The sequence below is a fragment of the Pipistrellus hanaki genome (genome assembly GCF_964339955.1).
Source record: "Pipistrellus hanaki genome assembly, chromosome: 10".
Taxonomy (NCBI): domain Eukaryota; kingdom Metazoa; phylum Chordata; class Mammalia; order Chiroptera; family Vespertilionidae; genus Pipistrellus; species Pipistrellus hanaki.
Window position 1 is genome coordinate 49,179,626 of NC_140512.1, and position 19,291 is coordinate 49,198,916.

Here is a 19,291-nt window from a genome sequence, read left to right on the forward strand (position 1 = left end):
CACTGGTGCACGATCAAGGCTGGGGAGGGACTTCGGAGGTTGGCCAGCCAGGGAGGGATTATGGGAGGGCCCCAGGGTGTGTCCAGCTCGTCTCACGCAATCCTGATCGGCTGGATTCCAGCAGCAAGCTAACCTACTACCCGTGTTTCCCCGAAAATAAGACATCCTCCGAAAATAAGACCTAGCGCATGGGAAGATAAGACATCCCCTGAAAATAAGACCTAGTGCAACTTTGGGAGAAAAAATTAATATAAGACACTGTCTTATTTTTGGGGAAACAGGGTAGTTGGAGTGTCTGCCCCCTGGTGGTCATTGCACATCATAGCGACTGATCAACCCGTCAACTGTCTGCCCCCTGGTGGTCAGTGCACATCATAGTGAGCGATTGAACGGCCTTAATATATCATTAGCATATTACGCTTTGATTGGTTGAATGGCTGACCGGATAACCGGATACTTAGCATATTAGGCTTATATTATACAGGATGCCATGATTTAATGTCTTTTGATAGTACAATATTGATAGTACAATATTTCTCTTGCTCAAGCACACACCAACCTTATTGTTTTACATCAGTGCTGAGAGTTTGATACTATCCAAGTATGTTGCAGTGCTCAGGAGGAATGTTTCTCTCCTGGAGTTTCCCTTTATTCCAGGACAGTCATGTAATAAACTGTTAAATCATAGTAGAGATTAGGGTATAAATACACCAGTGATTACATAATTAAAAAGATTTAAATGTATAAACAAACAGATAAATAAAATCCAAAAATGGCATGCATGGACCCATGATTAGAGTGAGCATGTGTTATAAATCAGGGACCCCAAAAAAGTAGTTTAATATTCATGATGTCCCAAACAATCCTCTATTTGAGAGGCAAGACTCTAATGAGAGAGTTTAAATCATTTAGATAGAAACCTTCATGAAATCTTTTTTCTGCTCCTTATGGGACATTAGTCAAGACACTTGAACTCTTTTAGCCTCAGTGTTCTTATCTGTAGATGGGGACAATTTTGGCCCCTCCTAAGGGGAACTTCATGGATGTTGTTAGGATCAAATGTGGCAGTAAATGTGAAAATTTGTCATAAACTCTATAGCCTGCAGAATTATTTATTCAGAAATAAAGTAATTGATGAATTTATTAATTCATCTCACATTTGAGTACTTGTTTTGTCCTGGAACTGTGTTAGTTCCTTGGAATTCTGAGGTGAGGAATATGTTTTTTCTCTAAGAAGCTTAAAATGCAGAGTGGAGAGAAGAAATCAACAGGTAAAATATCAGTGGTGACACCTAGAATAGAAGAGTACAGAGATCATCACTGGAGTGTGAGGGAGGACACTTCATTCCTGTTTGATGTTGGAAATAGTTATTAGAAATGCTTTTGAAAGGTATGTATCACATGATCTCACTTATATGTAGGATATAATGAGCAAAATAAACCGATTCAAAAGAAATCCAGAGACATGGAAGCATGGAACAGGCTGATGAATATCAGAGGGAAGAGGGGAGGGGGGGGATGGAAAGAGATTAACCAAATAACTTATGTGCATATATGCATAACCCATGAACATAGACAATACAGCAATGAGCCACAGGGCAGGGTGGTGGAGGGGGTCAAATGAAAGTACCTGTAATACTTTCAACAACAAGGATACATTTTAAAGAAAAGAAAAAGAAATGGGTATTTGAGAAGCTCACTCTACTGAGGGAGTAACCTTATTAAAGTGCTTTAATTACACAAACACACACAGAATTAAAAAAGAAGTATCCTACTTGAGGTAAAGCTTGATTTGTACATAAAGATTTCTGATTCCTAATATTTCATTGGAATGGTATTTTAGGCTGGTGGTGAAAGGTACAGTACACCAGTGTTTCCCAACCTTCTCTCATGATGAGAATCACCTGGTGGAGTTGTTAAACCACAGATTCCTGAATCCCAACTAAGAAGTGCTAAACTAGAATTTTTGGGAACATACAGGTAAAACTGTATACTTAACTAGTGCTCTAAGACAATTTTATCTATAAGTTCCCCAAAATTCTAGTTTAGCACTTCTTAGGTAGGATTCAGGAATCTGTGGTTTAACAACTCCACCAGGTGATTCTCATCATGAGAGAAGGTTGGGAAACACTGCAGTACACCATAGGAGAAGCACTAATAGGAACGAAGGCTGGGTTCATGTGTGTTGATTCTTTATTCCCGCTCTCCTTTGTAGGCACCCTGTCGTGGTGGCCTGTGGTGTTATCGTGTTGGTAGGAAACACTTTGGGAATTTTAAGAACTGAGGGTAATCGAAAAGCCTTGTTTCAAGACACTTCAGCTGGAGGTTTATTTAGAGAGATGCTGTGTAAGGAGTTTTAAGATGTGACTCTGAAAAACACATAATTGTGGACTAATATTGCTGTTAGCAAACAGAAGCCAAGCAGTGACCAACCCTATCATTTCTTACTACAATCATGTGAAATATTTTTCTCAGAGGAGAGGAAGAAACAGATTGTTGAAAACATTTTAGTGACTTTCTGATGTTGAGTTGCTTGAGTTTCTTATATGTTTTGGTTATTGGATATATCATTGGTAAATGTCTTCTCCAATTCAGTAGGCTGTATTTCACCTTGTTGGTGGTTTCCTTCACTGTGCAAAAGCTTTCTAATTTGATGTAATCCCATTTGTTTATCTTTGCTTTTGTTGCCCTTGCCCAGGAAGGCATAGCCAAAAATATATTACAAAGAACAGTGTCAAAGAGTGTAGTGCCTATGTTTTCTTCTAGTTTTATGGTTTCAGGTTGTTGTGGGGTCGAACCCTGGGTTCAAAATAAGACCACTGGAGGCTGTTAATTTATTAAAAAAGCAAACAAGAATTTATTGAACTGGCCAGGGCAGCCGCAAGAGTACCACACGCAGGCGGACTCCAAACAACTGTGCCACTTTAGGGGCAGGTAGTTATTTTTAAAGGTTCTGAGGGTAATCGAAAAGCCTTGTTTCAAGACACTTCAGCTGGTGGTTTATTTAGAAGGAAAACCCCCATTCTGCAACAAACTGTTGTTTGGAATTTTCTGCTGTTCTTCCTAGATAAAATGTTGCTTTCTAGTTTGCTTTAGCCCATTTGAAGAATGATGAAGATAAACTTAGCTGTCTGATCTTGCAGGCCAGAGACCAGATATACCCACAGTCTCAATACCATGCCAGGTGCATTTTTTTTTAATTGGATAGAACAGCATTGTTTTCGAGGCCAGAATCGAGATAACCACTAAGTGTACATAGGGCTGGCTCTTTAATGAAAAAGAAAGTCCTGCCTGTAACCTTGCCCAGAACTTGAACTCATCCTCCCTAAGCCTATTGCTCGATGAACAAAGCAAGTAAGTGAAGGTCGAAGTCAGAATAGTAGGGTTACAATTCAAACAGTAGTTTTTACCCAAGTATGATTGCTACCATATTTCAACGTCTGACATTTAAATCTTTAGTTCAGTTAGAGTTTATTTTTGTATATGATAAGAGAGTGGTCCAGTTTCACTTTCTCGCATATCTCTGACCAGTTTTCCCAGCACCATTTATTGAAGAGACCTTCTTTACCCCATTGTCTATTCTTTTGCTAAGACTTTACCTAGCACTTGCCCTCACTTAAGAAGTTTTGGCTTTTCCTAGTGAGTGTGCTTTTCACCCATTTCATTATGTCATTTTAGTTTACATGTCTATTCAAAGAGCTAAACCAGGATTTTCTTCGTTCTATGTAAAGTGTAAGACTAGTCCTCTGTGTGACCTATCCTAGCCACTTGTCTACTCTCCTATTTATCTCCCTCTTTCAGGCAACTTTCTGGACTAAATGTGTTCAAGTGATCAAGCTTTACTTACCACTGCTGTTTATTTAACATTAATTTGAATTGGAGTGCCTGAAGAGTCTCAAAAATGCAGAGGAAGATGGCAAGAGTTTAAAAAGTAAAATAAAAAATAAAATAAAGAGGATCTCCAATTTTTTGCTATTGGTGAAGATGAAGGTCCTGGATAGTGCTAAGTTATGCTTTTGGCAGAACAGGGGTGGATCAGGGCTGGCAAGAGTCCTCTTGTTCCCCACCCACCTCCTTTGACTCTCAGGTTGAAATTCTTTGCAAAATACCATTTGGTTTGGGTTCTGAGTCACCTCAAAGGCCTATAGTATTATGTCACCTCTCCTCTCCCCATTTCACCAGCGAGAAAACTGAAAAGCTGTTCATGGGGCCCCAGAAGTTGCAAGACAAATCAGGGTGAACCTGGATTTAGGATCTTATGTGCAAGTTTCTACTTATTGTACAATAGAATCCTAAAAGGGTCATGTTCAGACTCCAGGACATGTGCTAAAGTCTTCAGGTGGGGCACAATTATTTCCTAAATATCCTTTTGCATAGGGCTTTGAGGAGTAGCCTGCTGGTGAGGTGCCTGAGACACAGAGGTGCCCTGATTCAGGGAGCCCAGACGGTTAGGCACCTGTGTGTTTTGGAGAGGAGTTAGTTTTATGCTTTGAGTACATGAACATAATAGTTTTCTTCAAGTACTCCATTTTTCTTTTTCCTACTTGATGATCTATACTCTATCTTATTTTTAGTTTGTTCCTCAAAGCCCAAAGCTTCTGTCCTGCTCTGATTTGCTCCTGTGGTTTATTGTGGGCACCCTGTCATGTTGGCCTGTGGAGTTATCATGGTGGCAGGAAAGACATAGTTGCATTTGCTCAATGACTCTTTGCCAGCATTCACTCTCACTGCCTATGCACAGGCCTTTCCGTTCATGCATGTCAGGGTTAGAACCCTTTGTGTCAACATGTGGAAAGTAGCCAGATGGGTCTTCAGGCTGGTGCCTGAATCTGCCATTGACAACAACAGACAGTCAGCCCCGCCCACTGTGGAAATTATTTCTTCAAGAAATGCCCTCGTTTGCTCTCTGCCAGGGCATGTTCAGCTTTTCAATTGAACCAGTTCTCTTTATTATATTCACTTTTTGCTTTGATCCCTCACAATTGCTCTCACCGTCATGCATTGTCTTACAAATCTTAGAACCAAATTAGTGTTGTTGAATTGATTTTCGGGTCCTTAGTCAGATTTCAGGCTTCTTGAAGAGAGGGATAGTGGTTTCTGCTTGTTCTTTCTTCTTCATGGTGAAAAGCACAGCACCATGGGCCTTGCTGTCTGGTTACTGATGTCAGGGGACTGAGTGATTACAGCTTCTCAATAGAAGAGGACATTTCAATCAGTGAGAAGGGGACATTTCACTGGGGGTCCATGGGTGTGTGGTAAATCTACAGTTCCTGAAAAGTATGGTAGACATGAGTCCAAAGCCTGATTTAAAAAATAAATGGATTTACTCTATTTTAATTCCAAGTAACTATTTTTAACTTATCTTTCTAACATAATGCATCGTGTTAAGTCTTAAAACACACAGAGTTGTTTGATCTTTTTTATTTCTTCCAATGGCATCCCTTCTTCACCTTCACGGTGGCAACCTACAGGCTCTGCTCCCACTGACACCGTGCCAAGCCAAGCCAGTTTGGGGGGAAACAAGCTAAATTGCTGGAAAGGGAGTAATGCTCAAAAGGAAAAAGAAATATCCTCATCTCCTGGGCCGGAATCCAAGCTTCCTCTTTAGAGAGACTTAGCCTATTTAAAAGTGTGTTTAATGCATAGATAATGAATGGCTTCTCTGAAATGTCACATGCCTCTCTGGTGATGGAGACTTCATCTAGACATAGAGATTTCTTCCCTGTTTTGAATATTATAGCAGAGAGCATGGGAAGTAGGTCTTATCCAGGGGTCTTCAAACTACGGCCCGCGGGCCACATGCGGCCCGCAGAGGAGTCTGATCCGGCCCGCCAGGTTTTTTGGGCAGTGAGCGCAGCCGAGGTGTTACAGTAGGAATTAGTAGTTCATATAGTCCGGCCCTCCAGCTCTCTGAGGGACCGTGATCTGGCCCCCACTTTAAAAAGTTTGAAGACCCCTGTACAGTCTCCAATGTCTCATAATTTGTTCTTGCTCATTATGCAGCCTAAAACAACTCTCAAAACAATGGTGGAAAAGCCACCAAGATCTTTCTTAAAGGACACGTTAGTTGTAAACCTAGCATCCTTGATCTCAATTCATTTTATTCTTCCCTCACTGGAAAATTCCCTCCACTCCTGAGGGCTAAGGAAAACAGAGCCTCCGCACAAACAAAGCCAGACTCTAAATCCAGACCACTTTTCCTTTCATGTAGTTGATGATGCTAAGAAATGACGTGCTTTCTCCCAGGAAGTAGAAACGTAATATCGTCAGGGCACTGCCTCACTCTTTGGTTCAGAGACAAGATTAGGGAAACAGAATCTTCACGTGGGATTGCTATAAACTGGGTTATGAAACTAGGTCATCTTATCTTTAGAAACTTTGAATGAAAGGCCAGGGGAGGCAGGTGTGTGTGCTCCTGTGCATGTACGTGCGTTCTCATTTTTGTCTTGTTTCAAATGACAAGTCCTAGCAGACCTGCACCTTCTTTACAAGCTTCAAGTCTCAGCATCTTTACCTCTTCCGGGTTTGGGTGTCATTCCCAATAGTGACTCCCACTCAGTGGTTTTCCCCACTCACATTCCCATTTCAAAAAATCTCAGGTTAATCAAGAGATCAGATTGCTGAGAGTGTGGGGAATGAATTAGATATACACTTCAGAAGGTTCTGGACCTGGCCAGCCCTGTTAATAGTGGGAAAAGAGTGCTTTCATGCACTCTCACCAGTCTTTTTCTTAACCCAAATTGTGAAAATTATAAGCTAACTTACACTGGTTGTTGGGGGAAATCATAGAATCCTACAACTTCATAGGTCACTAAGAGTATCCAGGCCTGATCTTTGACAAGTTATTAGCTAACCTGACACTGTCCAGTAAACATATATATCAGGTGTAGAGTAATTCTAAATTTTCTAGTAGCCACATTGAAAAAAGTGAAAATAAATTGCTAAAGTGAATTTTGGCACCATGTTTTGTTTTACCAAATATGTCAATAATATTACAAATTCAGCATGCAATCAATATAAAAATGATCAGTGAGACAGTTCACATTCCTTGTTCACACAAAGTCTTCAGAATTTGCTGTGAATTTTACACAGACAGCGCATCTCAGTCAGTGCTGACCACATTTCCAGTGCACTACAGCCATCTGCTTACTGGGCAGTATGCATCCAAACCATCCGAGACAGGTTTCATCTATTGTTATTGTGAAGATTTCTTTCCTTTCTGAACCTGTAAGGACATTTACATAGGTTTTTTATTTATAATCTTCTCATTATTTTAAACACTATTTACGAGTAAATATCTTCATTTTTTGTACATTATTGGCTGCTGGTGTCAGTGCACTCTCTCTGTCTTATTCAGCCTATAACTCTCCCCCACTCCCAACTTTTCTATTTCTCTTCTTTATGTTAACTGTTACTAAGACTTCAGTAGAACTTGAAGGCAAACAATCATATCTCTATGTCTGTCTGTCTGTCTGCTTAACTATCTATCTATCTATCTATCTATCTATCTATCTATCTATCCGGATATATAGGTGGATCTCTATTCTTGGATAGATTGTATGAGGCAAAGGATACAGTAAATCAGAGTAAATCATTTGAGTAAATCAGAGCAGGAGATAAGTTTTTGGACTTTGAGGAATAGACTAAAAATAAGAGAGATATTCCTAGGTACATCTATAGACAGCTGTCTCAGCACTCACAAATACAGAATGTTATCTTCATCTAGAAATGGGTGAGCTATATTTTTTGTCTGCCACAGATGGGTATTCTGAGTTTTACACTATTTAAGATTGTATATTGGATGAATGTGTAGAGAAGAGAAAAAGGGGTTCCTGGTTAGGGAGAACTGAATGCGCAAAAACATGGTACGCAAAAGGGCAAGAATGGCTCTATTTAGACAAGGGCAACAAGAGTGTTAAATGTATAAAGGTGAATAAAGAAGGTTAAGGATAGACAGATCAATGCCATTAATGGAAGGTCTAGTATGTGCACTTAAATTTAGGGTTCGTCTTGTAAATAATAGGAAATCATTTAAGCATTCTGAGCTATGTTTTCAAGGGGATTAATTCTACAGCAGTGGAAAATATCAGAGGGAATGTCAGAATTAGAGTTCAGAGCAGAAGGAATTAGGACTCAGAGGATGGTACTGCTTGGTGAATGGTAAATAACTTAGGGGTAGATGTAGATAATAAAAGGAAATACAGATCAAAATATGAGCAAAGAGAAGAGGGCTGTAGTAGTTGGGTAGACTGAGTGGAATAAATGAAATACTCACATGTAATGGGTAAATACAGAAGGGTAGCAGACTGCACTATGCTGGGTAGGTTGGGCAGGGGGTTGGCTCTGTTCCATAGTTATTCAATGACCCAGACAGACTGTTGCTCTGACATCTTCCTCAGAAGGCTTCTAAAGTCACCCCAGAGTTGACTTTGCAGGTATCCAGTTTGAAAGAAGAGCATGTGGGAGGTTTTAATGGACCAACTCTGAAAACAGTCCTCACCACTCCTGCTCATGTTCCATTCATTAGAACTTGGTCACATTGCAAAGACATTGGGTAATAAGGTCTACTTGTGTGTTCAGGAAGAAAAGGAAAGAAAAAATAAATGATTGTTTTAAACACTTTGGTGAATGGTTAGCAGTCTCGGCTATAAAGACCTAGGAGAAGCTAAACTTCTAAATGTATATAGATTTTCCGTCCATTAGGATTATTTTCATAGGGTACATTTACAAAAGTGAGATTACTAGGTACATTTGTGAACGTCTTAATTTATTATGTTGCTTCTTTAAATGCCTGTGTGTGGTTGTTTCCTTTTCCCTGTACCCAGGATCTACCTTGTTAACTTTGAGCTTAATACTGCGTATCTGTGTTTTCATGTCTCTTTCCTTATAATCCCTCTTTCTCTCCTTAGATGTGGCTACCTTGGCACATCTCTCCTCCTCTCTCACCTTCTTCTCTGGTGACTGTGCAAGGGAAGAGAAGTACCAAGTCTAATAGATCAGTCATAAACATGTTCTACAATCTGTTGTCTCAGGCTTGAAGAGGTGGGGTAGGGTTTACTGGATTATTGGATTTCAGACTCTACTGTACAGAGTCACCTCCAGAACTTTGAAAACTTCTGGTGCCCAGGTTTCACCTCAGAGCAGTTAAAAATAAACTCTTTGGGAACGGTGCCTGGGTATTCTTAAAAACTCCCCAGGTCATTTAACGAGCAGTCACATTTGAGGACCAGTGCGTTAGAACCACTGTGGCAGGAAGCCTCCATCTTTTTCTTTCCATTTTCCCTTTCAAAGATTAGTATTTCTTTCTTTCTTCCTTTCTTTCTTCCTTCCTTCCTTTCTTTCTTTCTTTCTTTCTTTCTTTCTTTCTTTCTTTCTTTCTTTCTTTCTTTCTTTCTTTCATTTAACATATTTTATTGATTTTTTTATAGAGAGGAAGAGAGAGGGATAGAGAGTTAGAAACATTGATGAGAGAGAATCATCGATCAGCTGCCTCCCGCACACCCCCCATTGGGGATGTGCCCGCAACCAAGGCACATGCCCTTGACTGGAATTGAACCCGGGACCTTTCAGTCTGCAGGCCAACACTCTATCAATTGAGCCAAACCAGTTTCGGCAAAGATTGATATTTCTAATGAGACTCCCCCACCGCCCCAAGAATGAGGTCAGCTAAGCAGTCCTGCAGTGTCTGAATCTGGTCAGGCTTATCAGCAGGATGGGATGCAGTGCACCTGGGTTGGTACTTCCAGTGGTTTTTTTCACCATTTCCCCACTGTGATTTGTATTTCCTTTTTTTAAAAAGAGTTGGCAGGATTTTTGCTGTGTTAAGGATTCCCTAGTATTTGCTGCTATAATTATGTGGTTTTTCCCCCTACGTTCTCTGGTAGTTTACTCTGTTGATTAGTCCACTAACGCAGTGCCTGGCACCAGTGATGTGGAATAAAAGTTTATTGACTGAGTAAAGAATCAAAGGATGAAAAATGGATTTTATTCTAAAAATGGTTAGTCTTTCAAGCTGGATAATAAATTCCCATTGGTTAGAATATTTTAGCTTGTGGAGATCTGTTTCTTTAGGAAAGCTAGCAAAGAAATGCCTTTTTATTTATTTGCTTATTTTTACAAATATTCTTCCCATCCACCACTATGTGAAAACTTTTAGAGTCCAAACCTATTGCTGTTTTCTGTTTGCCACTGGAAGTATTTGAGAAGTTTCAGAAGCAGAGAAACCGTTTAATTTGAAAAATTTAGAATTAATTGGGTGCTGACACTACTGAACTGGCACAATGTTTGAATTAGTAGAAATTTATTAGGCATTTGAGTACACAGTGACTTTCAACTTCAAACTGAGTTTCGGAAAATCTGGCTTAGAAATAGAGTTTACCCATTACTGGCATAGATGTATTTTCAAATAGTCTTAACTTAAAGTGCTTTACTACTGCTATCCTCCTTCGTAGCTAATTTGCTCAGCAAAGGCAATTTTGAATAGAATTTATTTTATTTAATTGTCATGGAATTTGTGCAGTGCTGGGTCTTACATTGAACAATTTGAGGGTTTTTCCTCATTTATTCAATATATATTTCAAAGATTACCACATCCATGTGTAAAGTTTCTATAAACCTAATGTCTGCTTTAGTTACTGGCTCAAACTTTCCCCAAACTCCTTTTTCCATTTCCAGATTTTTTATTTTTATTTTTATTTATTTATTTATTTATTTTTAAGATTTATACTTGCAGTATTTTCAGGGGAAAATGAAAAGTGTTTAAACTCCTTGGGTTCACCAATTTTCTTGCATCCAAAATCAAAATTTGAGAGCTTCCCCTTTAAGTCTGAAAGAAAACTGAAATGCTGTGGGTCCCTTCCTTCCAGGAGAATGCTGTGAACGGAGAGCACCTGTGGCTGGAGACCAATGTCTCGGGAGACCTGTGCTACCTGGGCGAGGAGAACTGCCAAGTCCGATTTGCAGTGAGTGTGCTCCTCAGGCCTCCGGGCTCTGCCCTCGCTGGGGGGCGGCTGCCGAATGGAGTCTGAAGACAGTGGGGTCCCGGTGCTTGAATTTCCAAGAAGTTTGAAAGAGCTTGTCCCATGTTGACAGAGAGAGTGTATCAAGTTAAATGGGCTTCCAAAGAGTCAGCTTGAATGGTGCTAGGGCTTGACCCTGCATGCCACACCTTGTTTTTAATGTGGAACCTTTGGTGACACCCAGGGTTGGTTTTGGTTTGTGTGTTGGGTGAGAAGGAGGGAGAATGTGCATGAGGGATTGTGTGCTTAGGTAGGTGTCTGTGTGGGTGACAGGTGTATGTGTGGAGGAGGGGTCTCTGTGGGAGGGGTGACTCACTCTTTTGCAGGGGAGTGTGTTTGCCAGTGGGCATGACTGGTGGGTGGAAGTGGGGATGGGCAGAAACAACTGTCTGGTGTAGGTATAGATTAGCAAATAACTTCTGGAGGGTAAAATTCTAGAAACCATATAAAGGATCAACAGTCAACTACATTGGCATATCCTTTGCTTTTTAAAATTTACTTTGTGTCCTTGTTTAGAACAATCTGTTTAAATGTTAAATTCTTTTTATGCTCTGTGAAGAGAACATGGTTGCCAGGCAGTAAATTGTGAGGACTAAAATTCTAGTGTTTGAGAGAGTAAACTTAACATTTTTGTGTAGCTTAGAATTGTGAGTCTGAAAACAGAGTCTCCAGAAATTGGAACAGTAAAGAAGAAAGAAATGTTCCATCTTGGGAAATGGACATTGTAATTGAAATAATATTTTTTCTCTCGTTATGTTTATCATGTGAAAGAAAGATTTGGGGCAAAGTGGACCTTGGAATTACAAGTGAGCGTTTCTGTTAATAACTAATGAGGAAGGAGCTGAGTTTCTGTCAGAGCTTATAGAGCTTATAGAAAACCATAGCCCCCAAGGACTTCTATCAGGCTGCCTGGGATCACAAAGCTGGGGACCAAGACCTTTAAATTCGCATTAACTGTTTCAATTCCTAGTTTATAGGTTTTCCTAGGAAAACTTCATGCAAGTTTTGGAGGGCCAAGGTTTGTTGAGTGAAGTTGGGAATAGTTAAATGTCTAAGAAGGCTCAGCAGTACAGCCTCTCAATTTAAAATCAGGAAATATGGGTTTGGATCTCAATGTTAACCATTCATTGTGTGACATTGAAAACTTTATATCTTTAGGCATTCTGTACCTTCTCAGTAGAAAAATGGAGTAAGATTAAGTTATTTTTAATTTTGCTTCCAGTTCATATATAAACTTAATTGTTTATATTTCTTTTAATCTGATTGTACATTTAAATATCATTTCAACTTTACGCATATGTATTTTTAAAATATATATATTTTATTGATTTTTTACAAAGAGGAAGGGAGAGGGAGAGAGAATTAGAAACATCAATGAGAGAGAAACATCAATCAGCTGCCTCCTGCACACCCTCCACTGGGGATGTGCCCACAACCAAGGTACATGCCCTTGACCGGAATCGAACCTGGGACCCTTGAGTCTATCCACTGAGCCAAGCTGGTTAGGGTGCATATGTATTTTTAATGAAAGTATAATTACATGGAGTTTGATTAAATTAACCAAAACCAAGAGAAGCTCAAATCCTATAAATAATGAATTAACATAATTATCTTAGATAATTGCATAAATACTGGTCTTGATAATATCAAATGGAAAAAATGAAAGCTAATCTTACTTGTTTATATACTTCTAAAATATTATCTACTGCTATTGCTGCCAACTGTTAGACTGTTATGGAGTTCTGTCTGATTTTCAAATTACTGCCTTTAATTCTTTCTTGTGCTCTTTTAGGGTCAGCCACATATTTACCTCTCTTGGTAAATCTTGTATCGGTAGCTGGCATTGCTATCTACTGATTAAAACTTGATCACTGTTCCCTCTAGACCAGGGAAAACAACAAGAAAAATAAGGGAAATTTTAGGTAGAGGTAAGGAGTTGATAGAATTGTGAAAATTCCTAATGTTCTATTGAATCTCAATTTTTTCCCCAAATATTGCCTCTATTAACTCACTTTACAAAGTGTCTTGACAATGAAGAGCTCTTGTCTAAAAAATGTTGGTAAAATGAAGGCATAAATCAGTGAAGAAGCTGAAGACCTAACTGTGTTTCCTCACTAGAAGTTTCAAAAGGCTCAGTTTCTTCATCTATAAAGTGAGGAAAATGTTGTTTGGAGAATTAGTTGACATAATGCATTAAAAGCACTTCTTTGCCATAGTGACTGACATAATGAATTACAAGGGGAAAAAAGGACAGAAGCAGACAATCCACAAAAGAATATATATATGAAAATATAAACAAAGGCACCCAAATTAAAAAAACAACAACAACAACTATGAAGAGTCAACATCATGTGCCTTAAATTAGTAAGGATTTGCGAAATAATAATACATACTGCTGGTTAGTTTAAGGCCCAAATGGGTACTCTCATTGTTAGCTGGCAGGGGCATGAACTGATATACTTCCCAGTATGGAAGTATGGCAAAGCATTGAAAATCTAGCTCTCAGCCCATTTGTGGCATCACATTTTTAGAGGGACATTGACAAGCATGAGAAGACGCAGAGGAGTGTGCTTACGTGGGTTTGCAGTAGGGAGCTTTGTAGAAGGAAGAGTTAAATAATCTGGATTGAAGAAGAGTATTAAAGAGGGAAGGAAGAGAGCCTGGACCTTTTCTGGTGTTTGAAGAACTGCCAGGAAGAAAAGAGAAGTGGGTGTCTTGCTCTTTGTTGTCAGAAAGGTCGTACTGACTCTAACAGTGGACCTCACACTCTGGTAAAATAAACGTCATCTGGGAAACCTGTTAGCAGTGCAGGTTATTATTTCTCTCTCTGCTCCAAATGCTGATTCACTAGGCCTGGAGCCGAACTTGAAAATCTGTGATTTCAGCACACACCTCAATTAATTACAGAGCAGATGGTCCACAGAGTTAACTTTGAAAAATAGTGTATTATAAGAACTTCAATGAGAGCTGCCCAGTAAGGGAACAAGGTGCCTGAAGAGATGGGCTCAAAGTGGGTGGAGGGGCATCTTGATACCGTGTGTGTGTATGTGTGTGTGTGTGTGTGTGTGTATGTGGTGGTGGGGTTACACATCTGCTTTGGGTAAGAGGTTAGACAAGAAGATCTCAAAGAGAGCCTCCAGTTTGAGTGTTTTATTTGCAATTTTCTTAGTCTTGAACAACATTTTTTTTGTAAGAAAAATGAGAGTATTATATTCTCATTTCTTTTAACGAGCCACCTTTGAAGAAAGCTGACCTGTGAGATAGGGACCAAATGACCATAACCAAATGCTACCTGCAATCTTCTGAGCGAAGAGCAGGCAGAGTGCTCAGAGGTGGAATGAATCCACCACTGAAGAGTGCTCCCTCTCCTTTCCCTATTTTAGCAAAGCAAATGTCACAGCAGAAGTTCAGAGGAGGGAGGAGTCAGTGTGGGTTGAGTAGACAGAGGCGGCTTCTTGGAAATAGGGATTGAATACAGTTTTGAAAAATGGACAAGATTTACATAAGTGGAGTTGAGGAGGGAGAACATTTCAATCAGGGAGAGGAACATGAGAGAGCTCAGAGGTAGGAGACCACCATGAGACATGCATGAGCACCCACAGGGCGTGTGTTAGGTAAGAGGATCTGTGTGTGTGTGTGTGTGTGTGTGTGTGTGTTTGGTTTTCAGAACCATAACTTGGAGTGCATGTTATAAATGCCTGTGCTTACGAAGCATGGCCTATATTATATTGTCTAAATCAAGACTACTTGCAGGTGAAAGTTACTGCTGCTGTAACATCAGGGGTGACCTGCATTGGGGACACTGTCACCCTAACTTATGAGGACATTGCCATAGTCTATTTCAAACCAAAGCTGTCCTGCAAATCCATGACCTCCTGCTGCCTGGTTGATATTTGGGGGCTGAGAGTGGAAGGCCTTGAAGGCAAAGCAGCGACATGACAGGCTCAGGAAGACGGTTGAAGCAGAGTTTGCCCCAAAGCCTCGGGGCTGACCCGGATGACCTTTAACATCCTTCCTCTTTTGTGTTTCTCTAGAGCACATGTGTCAAACACAAGGCCCGCGGGCCAAATCCAGCCCGCCAGGCCTTGCAATGTGGCCCGCACCGCGCTGTCATCACTGCACTCCGCTGTCAGTTTATGACATTGTCAGTTTATGACTGTTCAGTAAACCATTCGGCCCGCGATTTAGGCTGGATTTTAGATTTTGGCCCCTTCTCTGATTGAGTTCGACACCCCTACTCTAGAGGCAACCTTCAATACGATTCAATCCGGTAGAATGTCAGTGAGCAGTTATTTAATGGGATTAAAGTTATTTTCAGATCAGTGACAGTACCCAAATTAGTAACTGTTTATTTTTTCTGGTCTAAAAAGGAGAAAGGGATGCAAAAATAATGAAATTGGAGCAGAAGGATTGCTGTTTCCCAACATGACTATGGAGGGAAATTTAAATAAAATTCCAACCGGGGCAACTCCTGTTTGGTGATTTTTGCTCATTGGATGGGCATTTGCTCATTCATTTGTTCTATTGAAGTGGTATAGGCTGAGTGCCCATTATCAGAAACTTCAGTGTTGAGTGTGACAGTGAATTTAAGTGACATCCTCACAGTTTCGTGGGTAGAAATCATTCTCATGTTTGTTGACAAGATATACAAAGATGTTCATCCCATATTCCCAAAGAAACTCACGCCTCTACGAATAATACCCAGAGCACATACCTGTTTTCACACTTAAGATAGTTGCTTACACCATATGAGGATATACACTACCTTAGTCAGACCTGCCTAAATGCATGTAGACACAGACAGGCAACCTGTAGTAGCAAGAAAGTGGACTTCGTGTGGGACTGACCTGGGTTTGAATCCTGCTGTTCCAGCTCTATACTGAGCGAACTTGGGACACATTGTTTCACCTCTTTTGCCTCCTTTCCTAATTTAAAGTATTGTTTAAGGTCAACCTCGGTGGTTCTAATTTCTGGATGAGCATTGCAGTCACTTGAGAAACTTGATTTTTTAAATAGTTGGTTCCCAGCCTAGAGCTACCACATCAGACTGTCCAGTGAGTGGCACTGGGCATGAGTGTGTTGAAAGAAACAAACTGTACAGATGATTCTGTGTGCTTTCACACAGGTGGGTGGAGAGCCCCTGGCCTTCATAAAGAGATTGTCAGGACCAAAGAGGATGGCCTGGTCCTCGCACCTGCCATATAGTAACTGTTATAGGTTGCCTTGTATAACCTCAAGACATGCTGCAGTACTAAACCTGGGTACCTCAGAATGTGACCCCATTTAGAGAAAGGGTTGCTGCAAATATAGTTAGTTAAGATGAGGTCATACTGGCATAGGGTGGGCCCTTGATCCAGAATGACAGGTGTCCTTATAAGGAGAGGAGAGGACATGCAGATACACATGCAGGGAGGAGGGCCATGTGAGGACGGGCAGAGATTGGAGTGATGCCGCTGGCAGCCAGGGCACCCCAAGGATTGCAGGCCCTTATCAGAGGCCAGGAGGGAGGCCCGGGCAGATGCCCTCAGAGCCCTCAGAAGAGGGCCAACCCTGTTGACTCTTTGATTTCAGACTGAGCTTCCAGACTGTGAGAGGTTACATTTCTGCTATTTTAAGCCACCTAGTATGTGGTACTTTGTGAGGGCAGATTCGGAAGCACCTTCTATAAGGGGGTGAGTTACCTTGCCTGGCTGAACAGATACCTACACAAGGCTCACAGATGCATGCACAGGGGTACGTTTCAATTGGCTTGACTGAGGATTTTGGCTGAGAGGTATGTGGCTTTCTGGATAAGGGAGCAGACAGGCAGGAAGGTGCCAGGAGCTGAGAGCTGCGGGGAAGAGAGTGGGTAGACAGGTGAGTGAGAGTACATAGGTTGGGTAAGAGACAAAGGGAACTGTCAGATTCCAGAATGCTCTTACCAGAAATCTCTATTTTTAAATGTGCTTATGCCACCTTTTTGTGTGTGTGGGTGGGCTAATGGGTACTGCTTTTCTTTTTTTTCTTTTTAATATGTTTTTATTGATTTTAGAAAGAGAAGAAGGGAGAGAGAAAGAAGTATCGATGAGAGAGAGAAACATTGATTGACTGCCTCCTGCAAGCCCCTCATGGGGGATTGAGCCCACAACCTGGGCATGTGCCCTGACCAGGAATCAATCCAGCGATCTCTCGCTGCATGGGTAGATGCTCCATCAACTGAGTCACACTGGCCAGGGTTGCTTTTATTTCCTTATTGTTTTGTTCTTGTGTTTTGCTTTCCTCTTTTCCTGGTGTGGGTAATGTTTGGCAAAAATGGCCAACCTCACCTGTACTGCCTGACCTTAATTATAAGGAATATTGCTTTCAATGTAACAACTCTAGTTTTGTTGCATAAATGAATGAATGGCATTAGGGAGACCATGTCACAGGTGTGAGGAGGAGTGGAGAGTGAGGAACCATGCAAATCTGGAGACAAATTGATCTGGATAAAACCCTAGCTCTGCCCTGCTTCTCTGAAGCTCAAGTTCTTCTATAAAATGATGAAGATTATATATGCTTCTCAGAATTGCTATAAGAATTAATCTAGTTCACAAATGTTAATGTCCTCCTTCTTTCAATGCATTAAGTTGAATGAGCTTATTAGTGGTTTGGTTGGACTTTCTTTTAACAATGCCTTTTGCTTGGGATTGTCCTAATCCCAAAGCTGAGACTCGTAGAGATTCACCTATCATTTTGCTGCTGAGTGTAATATCTGTAGTCTCACTAGGTCATGGGTGGGACCAGATGAATGTGACAAATATAAGTGACCCATTCTAGAAAGGAGCTCACTGGCCTTGACTACTTACTGGTGGATCAGAAGCCTTATCATGGTAATTGGCATCACAGCATCTGCTCACAGGATGCTGGCCATGTCCCTGGGTCCTTGGAATGATCTTGTAAGAAGAGTACAGGGCAACCCTGGTTGGGCAGCTTGGTTAAAGCATTGTCCTGACACACCAAGCCTGCAGGTTCAATCTCTGGTCAGAGCACATACAAGAATCAACCAATGAAAACAAGTAAGTGGAACAACAAATTGATCCCCTCAGCCCCACTCTCTCTCTCTAAAATCAATCAATCAAAAGAGAAAAAAGAAAACGTACAAAGGCACTAGGTCCCTGCTGTAACTGAAGCTTTCCCTTGTTTTAAAAAACCAAAATCCTGAACCTGGTCACACTCTATTTCACCTCTGGAAGATGGGCACACCAGACAGTATCCTGTGCTCATGCTGTCTGGTGGGCATCTGTGTGCTGAGGGCACACAGGTGGCAGGACCAGTGCCCAGCACACACTGCTTCAGCTTTGGGGCTGACAGGTGTACACCGCAGAGCATGACACTGGCTCTCACTTCAGAATGCACTGGGACCACTGGCTGCCCCTCTGTTGCTCAGCCCAGCAGATTGAAGATTCTGCAAGCCCGGATGGTGGCGTGGCTGGGTTGGATGCAGGTAACCAGAGGGAATCATGAGTGTGGCAGTAAAGCCAGGCAGCTTAGCCAGCTTTCTGAGTTGTTTGGGTGCCAGCCTTGAAGATGCCATCTCCAGGAGCTGCCAAGGCGGAGCTCTGCCAGAGGCCTCGCCCACCACGAGGATAGAGAGGAGCTGATGAGCTAAGATGACTCAGCAAGAGCACAACCATCAACATGGTTTTGAAAATGCATTTACACAGCCAGATTCTGCTCCTGACCTCTAGTCATGGGATGTGAGTGGAGGGAGTGGGGTGTTCCTGTGGGTGGGTGTGGCCAGGTGGTCAGCATTTGCATGCAGTCATTCAAGTGCACACTTAGAACTGCGACTCTCATGTGGCAGGTCCTCGGTAAGTGCTAGGCACTGTTACAACTATTGTCATTGTCATAACTCTAATTACTGGGCATAGCATGCTGGCCATGGATTTGAGGAGAATATGCCAGTTGTATCTGCTTTATGCAATAGAGATAGTGATGGGACATGGAGTGTAGAGAGTTTTAGGGTTTTGTCACTCCTTTCTAGAGATGCCATTGGATCAATGGCACCATTGTCTGTTTGCACAGACCACTTTTTAAAAAAGCAATCATGTTATGGAGAGCATTAAAGTCACATAAAAACAATATGGGATATTGTTCACTAAAAGGGGCTTGGGATCAAATAAGTTTGGAAAACACTGAACACCTTTAATAAGCAAATATGCATTATGATGAAGCTCTTTGAAGGGTGAAAGGCAGTGGTTGGCAAACTCATTAGTCAACAGAGCCAAATATCAACAGTACAACGATTGAAATTT

The 19,291-nt window shown here is 41.2% G+C and overlaps 1 protein-coding gene across 5 annotated transcripts in view; it reads left to right on the plus strand.

The window, feature by feature from the left end:
• Positions 1 to 19,291, plus strand: part of DGKI (diacylglycerol kinase iota) — a gene marked incomplete at its 5' end in the record, with an annotated part of 382,063 nt that overhangs the window by 135,569 nt on the left and 227,203 nt on the right. For all 5 annotated transcript variants that reach the window (XM_084896735.1, XM_084896736.1, XM_084896738.1 and 2 more), the window contains one exon: positions 10,866 to 10,961. In XM_084896735.1, the coding sequence (XP_084752861.1) occupies positions 10,866 to 10,961 (96 nt within the window). The remainder of the gene's footprint in view (positions 1 to 10,865; positions 10,962 to 19,291) is intronic.